This window comes from Corylus avellana, chromosome 2, assembly GCF_965113065.1.
Source record: "Corylus avellana chromosome 2, dhCorAvel1.hap1.2, whole genome shotgun sequence".
NCBI classification, from domain to species: domain Eukaryota; kingdom Viridiplantae; phylum Streptophyta; class Magnoliopsida; order Fagales; family Betulaceae; genus Corylus; species Corylus avellana.
Window position 1 is genome coordinate 34,743,228 of NC_142491.1, and position 7,508 is coordinate 34,750,735.

At 32.4% G+C, this 7,508-nt stretch overlaps 1 protein-coding gene across 1 annotated transcript; it reads right to left on the reverse strand.

The window, feature by feature from the left end:
• Positions 1-1,826: 1,826 nt before the first annotated feature.
• On the reverse strand, positions 1,827-4,965 carry LOC132183995 (glucan endo-1,3-beta-glucosidase, basic vacuolar isoform). The gene is made up of 3 exons (XM_059597475.2): positions 4,763-4,965; positions 3,408-3,808; positions 1,827-2,537 (listed from the first exon to the last, which is right to left on the reverse strand). Exons 1-3 carry the CDS (start codon positions 4,851-4,853, stop codon positions 1,908-1,910), a joined length of 1,122 nt encoding a protein of 373 aa, XP_059453458.1. The 5' UTR covers positions 4,854-4,965; the 3' UTR covers positions 1,827-1,907.
• Between the last annotated feature and the right edge of the window lie 2,543 nt (positions 4,966-7,508).

Below are 7,508 nucleotides of genomic sequence, written 5' to 3' on the forward strand. Positions count from 1 at the left end.
AACAAAATTTTTTTTTACTCTTGCTTGCCACTCCAAATTAATAATCAGTTTCATGGCAGTCTATGTTTACCAATTCAACTCATGCTTTTTCTCTCTCAATTCGCTTTCAAAATATCTTGGTCATCCTTTAATATTTTCTAGAACTTGTCGGTATCGTAGACGATAAGATACATGCCACTGTCTTCAATCCGGGAAATGCTTTCCCAAAAAGCAGGAAAAAAAATAAAAAGCTTTCTAAATGCCAATATTGATTATATTTTTATACCGCCAGTTAATTATCATTTACCTCAAAAATTTAAATTGATAAGAAAAGATAAATTTAATCATTTAAATTATGTTTTAACATTTTTTTTCATGTGTGGGCCTAAACTCTCATTTAATAAGGTAATTGAAATTAATTAGGTGAATTGATAGAAATAGGATTCAAATTCAAGACCTATAGCTCCAATATCATGTTAAATAATAATTTATCTTAAAAATTTAACAATTAGTGATTTAACACAAATATAACCATTAAACAGATGAGAATAGGTTCTATCTCAAATTGGCGATGTGAGGATAATACTGCATAGTCTCTATTAATCACGGCATGTGATGCATATTAGAAGGGAAGCAAACATCGCATCCTATCATTTGGCAAAGGCAGTTTTCTAACAATGTTCGGAGCAAAAATATGTATGGAAAAAATACTCTTACTACAAAAAAAAAAAAAAAAAAAAACAAAACAAAACAAAAACAAAAACAAAAACAAAAAACAAACAATAAAAAACAAAAACAAAACAAAAAAACAAAAAAAAACAAAAAAAAATAGTGACATGTAAATAATGACTCTTTATACCCAAAAAAATGTCAATATTCATTTAGTGACGCTTGGTAAAAGACCCTAAATATAGGGTATGGAATTAGGAATAGTGTCGTTTACTATACAAACGATACAAAATAATATTATAATATTGTAATTTCGTAGAGTTTTACTGATTATTAATCTTATGAGAACCTGAAATTTTCAATTAAAAAAAAAAAAAAAAAGAAGAAGAAGAAGGTAGTATCTGGGATTAGATGAGATATTGCCAGCAAGCAGCAAAAGTGGACGCCTCCTCGGTGGAAAAAATTAGGCTGCTTTCCTTTTTCTGGCTCCAATTGAAAGCAAACCCCACTATGCACCAACTGATTAAGACTTTTTCAGTAGTACTACTAGCATTGAATTGAATATGCCCATGGTGATTCAAATGCAGCATCCAGTTGTAGTTATCTGTATATACAACTACATTATATAATTATATTATATGATTACGCGACAACCCATCTAATGATTTTTGGACTTTGTGTTATAAATGCTTTTGGCTTCATGCATCTCAATGACGCCACAGGCGGCTTCACTGTAGCAATGGTCATGATTAATTGAACATGCGAAAGCCTGATATGGTCGTCAGTGGAAGGACACCTAAAGAATGAAAGAAAAGTCAAGTGGACCTTTTTTAACTCCTTTTTCTTTTTGGTTCTTCTTTCTGATCTCCTCAACATTGACCCAAATTTCCATTTTGATCTCTTTTTCTTTCTTTCCAAGTTTTTCCTTGCGTTCTATATGTTGAGATCCAATAAGGTCGTTCTTTTTTTTTCTTTTTTTTTAAAGTTGTAACTTGGATTATGTCATAAGAAAGAGAGCAAATTGCTCCCTCAAAATTATATCACGGATGCAGTCAAAAATTTCATCCCTCCAAATAATATTTTGGACTTGTTGCGTGGCCACCTTAGCCAATCCATGGGCAGCACCATTTGCAGCCACACATCCTTTTTTTTTTTTTTTTTTTTTTTAAACACAAAAAGAACACAAGCGGTGGATTCTTTTATTAAGATGACCAAGAAACACAAAAGGAAACAACTCCGATCCTATGCTTGCAGTATTCTTACATCTCACTCTTAAGGGAAACTGTTGCATTATACTGATCAACATCGACACCCTCCCAGATTATTCTTTCTCCATTGAAATTGAGGGAATATTTGGGCTGTTTATTTGGGAAGAACACCCCGAAGTGTTTCTCCAGCTCTGGCTGTTTCTGATTCTCATCAAACATGGCAAACAGGTAAGTCTCTATTGCCCTGCCAGGGCTCTTGGGCGTGCCCCCTTTGACATGCCGGATCAAATTCGAGTAATAAGCACGTGCGTTATCAACGGTGGTAGCAACCCCGCCGGCCGACGGCCATCCGCTCTCCGACACCACAACCGCCAGAGGATTTCCGGTCCTCTCAAGGGCAGAGTACAATGCATCCATCATGGCATCAAAAAGGTTTTGGTATCCCCGTTGCCCATCCCATACGACAACCGATGGGGAAGTAAACAAAGCGTAGGGAAGAGATATGTCACGTGGATTCCCTGCATAGCTGAAATAAGTGTACACATTTGCTAGCAATGGTGCCTTGGCATATGCAAGGTGGCCGATGATGGGGTCTAAATATGCCCTCACATCTCCCCGGAAAGCTCCCTGCGACGGAGGGTACGAGGTTCCGATCAACGTCATGTCAATGGCAGTTGAAACCTGTTAGAAAATAATAAAGTTGTGAGAATTTCAGAATTAAAGAAAGAAGAACACAAAACTGTATGAGATGATCAGACTCAGCTGTAGATACTAAGGTCTATCTGAGATTGTGTTTGAAAGGTCTAAAAGTACATTTAACACTTTAAAAGTTCCTTCAAGAAAAAAATACTTCTTTGGTAAAAAAATTAAAAGTATTTTTAATGGTCCAAAAAAACCTAAAAATGGTCCAAACGTATTTTTGACAAAAGTTTAAAAATTAAACTTTTACCAAAAAACATTTTTTTAATTTAAAGTTCTATTTCTCAAACGCAATCACAAACAGGCTCTAAGGCGATTTTGACTCTATCTCTTAGGGGGCTTATTTGGGTTTACATTTGAAGAGTCTAAATGTATGTTTAATACCCAAAAACTCTGTTTTGAAGAAGAAAAAAAAAGAAGTAACCGTTTAGTAAAAAAAATTGAAAGCGATTTTAAGGATCTAAAAAGTCCAAAAATGACCAAAAGCTAAAAAAATGAAACTTTTGTTAAAAAACTTTTTTGACTTAAAAACTATATTTCTCAAACAGAATATTAAACATATTCTAAAAAAGTACATGTTTGGTAAAAAAAAATTCAAAGCGCTTTTAAGGATCAAAAAAGTAAAAAAAAATAACCAAAACCCACTTTTAGCAAAAACTACAAAATTAAACTTTTATTAAAAAAATGTTTTTTTACTTAAAAGTTATATTTCTCAAACATAATCTCAAACATCCTCTAAATAAATATATAGGGAAAGACATGTCTATATAAAGCACAAAAAATTCTTTGAGATTTTCATTGACAAAGTGGAAGACACAAATGGAAGGAAAGTAGAAATTTTCAAAAGAAGACCTTGATTTGGTCCTGAAGGCCAGCAGATCTGATTGCATTGAATACGTTTCGCACGGCAGGGAGAACAAACTGAGCCAGCGAAGCTGTGGCGCCATTGACAGGGCTGACTTCATTTCCAACGGCAATGTATCGGAATCTGACGCTAGGCCAGAAGCTGAGCACATTTCTTTGTACCCATGAATTTGCATTGGAAGGATTGGTGGCAAGGCTTTGAAGGTCTGAATTTGGAACGCCAAGCATGAGCTCAATGTTGGAGTCTCTAAGAGCTTGCAGAACTGCTTGGTTGGGATCATAGATTCTCATTCGCTTGATGTTGTTGGATCTGTAGAGAGATATTACTTCTGAAGTGGATGCGAGATTGTTGCCCATCATTCCATAACAAACCCCTATCGATTCTCCACCTGCATGCATTCCAAAATCCATTTTAGTATATGGTTAATATAATATGAGTGAATTAGAAATATATATATAATAATAATAATAATAATATATTGAGGACTAGAGTGCTCCTAAATATGACGTGGCTTTTAAAATAACCATTGAATTTGAAATAATCATTCCATTGGTAATTTTAAATGTCACATTACATTTGAAAGGACTTAAAGGGAAAACTTCACTTACCCCTCTTACTGAAATGTCATCATTTTTTGCAATGTCTCTTCTAACGTTCAAAACTTCTTAATTTAGTATATCAAACTTTTAATTTTTTTTTTTTTTCTATGTTCTCTTCCATTAAGATTTTCGTAAAATTCCAACAAAATTCCCAAAGTACCCTCGGTTTTTTTTTTGGAAAAAATATTTAAAATTTTTGCAAAGATTGAGGCGTGAGTATCTTTGCAAATACCGTTAAATTCGGACCCATGCCTTAATCTTTGCAACTCTTTTTTTTTTTTTAAGTAAAATAAATGGGCGTATTTTTGTAATTTTAACAGTTAGGAGTATTAGTTAACGGAAAATCGTAATGGATGGGTGACATATACACTAAATTAAGAGAAATTGAACTTTAGGGAAAACATTACAAAAGTGGTGACAATTCAGGGGGTTAAATGAAGTTTCTCTTATAGTAAATAATTAGATTCAAACCAATAGACAAATTAAGCTTTTGGGTCTAAATGATTTTGCAACATGTTATATCATGGTCTCATTGAAGGAAAAAACATTAAAGAAAAGGAGTTCCATGCTGCAATCAGGCATCAGAAATTCAAGAAAACATGTAAGAAATGTTATACGTTTGTTGCAGAAGTTAATGCATAAATTAAAGGCAAATCAACATAAACAAGCATATATATATATATATATATATATATATATACAGTTGCAGAGGAACAAAGTGAGAGAGATGATGATGAGGAGACCTGTTGTGCCAAGGTTTGCCACCAAGAGTCCCAGAAGTAGCACGATAGCAGCCATTGAGGATCTATTGCTTGTTTCAAAGACGGTAGCCATAGAGAAGAAATTAAAAGCACAAAACTTAGAAGCTTAATTGTATTCTGTCACCTCCATTTCACCTCTTTATATAGTTGTCTAACCACATCACTATGCTTATTGCTTGCCATTCCAAATTAATAATCAGTTTCATGGCAGTCTATGTTTACCAATTCAACTCATGCTTTTTCTCTCTCAATTCGCTTTCAAAATGTCTTGGTCATTCTTTAATATTTTCTTGAACTTGTGGGTAGAAGATAAGATATATGTCAATGTCTTCAATCCGGGAAATGTTTTCCCAAAAAGCAGGAAAAAATAAAAAGCTTTCTAAATGCCAATATTGATTATATTTTTATACCGTCAGTTAATTATCATTTTCATTTACTCCAAAAGTTCAAGCTGACAGGAAAAGATAAATTTAATCATTTAAATTATGTTTTAACATTTTTCCTCACGTGTGGGCCTAAACTCACATTTAATAAGGAAGGTAATTGAAATTAATTAGGTGAATTGACAGAGATAGGGTTCAAATTCAAGACCTATAGTTCCAATATCATGTTAAATAATAATTTATCTTAAAAATTTAACGATTGGTGATTTAACACAAGTATAACCATTAAACAACATATATATGCAATGAGAATAGGTGCTATCTCAAATTGGCGATGTGAGGATAATACTGCATAGTCTCTAATCACGGCATGTGATGCATATTAGAAGGGAAGCAAAAATGGCATCCTATCATTTGGCAAAGGCAGCTTTCAAACAATGCTTAGAGCAAAAATATGAATGGAAAAATACTCTTCTTTTATTCATGATATATATATATATATATATATATATATATATATATATATATCTTAGTGACATGTGAATAATGACTCGTTATATCCAAAAAAACATTACTATTCATTTAGTGACGCTTGGTAAAAGACTCCAAATATGGGGTATGGAATTAAGAGTAGTGTTGTTTACTATACAAACGATACCAAATAATATTATAATATTGTAATTTCCCAGAGTTTTACTGATTATTAATCTTCTGAGAACCTGAAATTTTCGCGTAAAAGTAGTATCTGGGATTAGATGAGATATTGCCATCAAGCAGCAAAAGTGGACGCCTCCTTGGTGGACAAAATTAGGCTGCTTTCCTTTCTCTGGCTCCAATTGAAAGCAAACCCCACAAGGCGCCAACTGATTAAGACTTTTTCAGTAGTACTACTAGTAGGGACGGAGCCTGGAAATTTTATGGAAGGGGCCAGCCAATTTTTTTTTTTTTTTTTTTTTTTTTCGGTTTTTTAGAAATTTTTTATTAAAAAAAATTATTTTGGTTGTTTTTTATGAACTAAAGACTATCGTAAGGGTCAAAAATAAATAAAAAAACTTAATGGGTATGGGCCAAAAAAATTAAGAATATGGTCAAAAGTTTTTATTAGATATGGCCAAAAAATTTAAAAATAGGGCCAATTTTTTCTTTGAAGGAGGCCAAATGCATAAAATTAAAACTTTACTTTATTATTTTTTTATTTTATTTTTACTTATAATTTTTTTTTCCTTCTTTTTGTGGGGGGACCATGGCCTACCCTGGTCCCCCCTCCCTCCGTCTCTGACTACTAGCATTGAATTGAATATGCCCATGGTGATTCAAATGCGGCATGCAGTTGTAGTTATCTGTATATACATGAAACCAAACTACATTATATATATAATTATATTATATGATTACGTGACAACCCATCTAATGATTTTGTTAGTTTATGATTTTTGGACTTTGTATTATAAATGCTTTTGGCTTCATGCATCTCAATCACGCCACAGGCGGCTTCACTGTAGCAATGGTCTTGATTAATTGAACATATGAAAGCCTGATATGGTCGTTAGTGGAAGGACACCTAAAATAACTCTAATGAAAGAAAAGTCAAGTGGACCGTTTTTTTACTCCTTTTTCTTTTTGGTTATTCTTTCTGATCTTCTCAACATTGACCCACATTTCCATTTTGATCTCTTTTTCTTTCTTTCCAATTTTTTCCTTGCGTTTGTTGTAATATTTGCTACAAACATTCATTTTTTAGTCACTTGAAAATATTTTATCATTTGATATTATCTTCATGAGTTTTTATGAGAAATAAAAATCATCTTTAACCATTTTGGTTTATAACCGTTTGTATTTATTACTTAGTTATGAGTTAAATAAAAATTAGTTTTAATTAATTTTTATAGTTTTGAATGTTAGTCTTTAACAACTTTTATTATAGTTTGACCATTTGATTATTAACAAATGTTTTACCCTTTTTTGGTGTTATGTCATTAACCCATTGATTTCCTTACCGTTTTATAACCGTTTGGAGTTAATATGTTTTATTGCATTTTATAACAAGTTTTATGCTTGGGAGGTTTTTTAACGTTTTGACCGTTTGTTCATTAGATTTCCTTTATGACATACTTTCCAACACTTGTATATATAGATATATTAATACATTGAAGGTAAGAACATATATGAGAGATAGAAGAAAAAAAAACACTTCTTTTCTATCTAAGGCTAAGGCCATATAGTGTGTTGCAAAACACTTGTTTTATGGCATAAAGCCATATGCTATATTATTGGTTTTTTTTTTTCTACAAATAATATTCTGAAGTCCATCACCAACTTTGATAATTGGGTTGTTCTATTACTCT

What these genes read in the sequence shown, in the direction of transcription:
- LOC132183995 (XM_059597475.2), bottom strand. Translation starts at nt 4,853, where the DNA reads ATGGCTACCGTCTTTGAAACAAGCAATAGATCCTCAATGGCTGCTATC. An exon ending in GGCAAACCTTGGCACAACAG is followed by an intron (nt 3,809 to 4,762) that starts GTCTCCTCATCA and finishes GAATGCATGCAG; the next exon opens with GTGGAGAATCGATAGGGGTT. An exon ending in GCCTTCAGGACCAAATCAAG is followed by an intron (nt 2,538 to 3,407) that starts GTCTTCTTTTGA and finishes ATTTTCTAACAG; the next exon opens with GTTTCAACTGCCATTGACAT.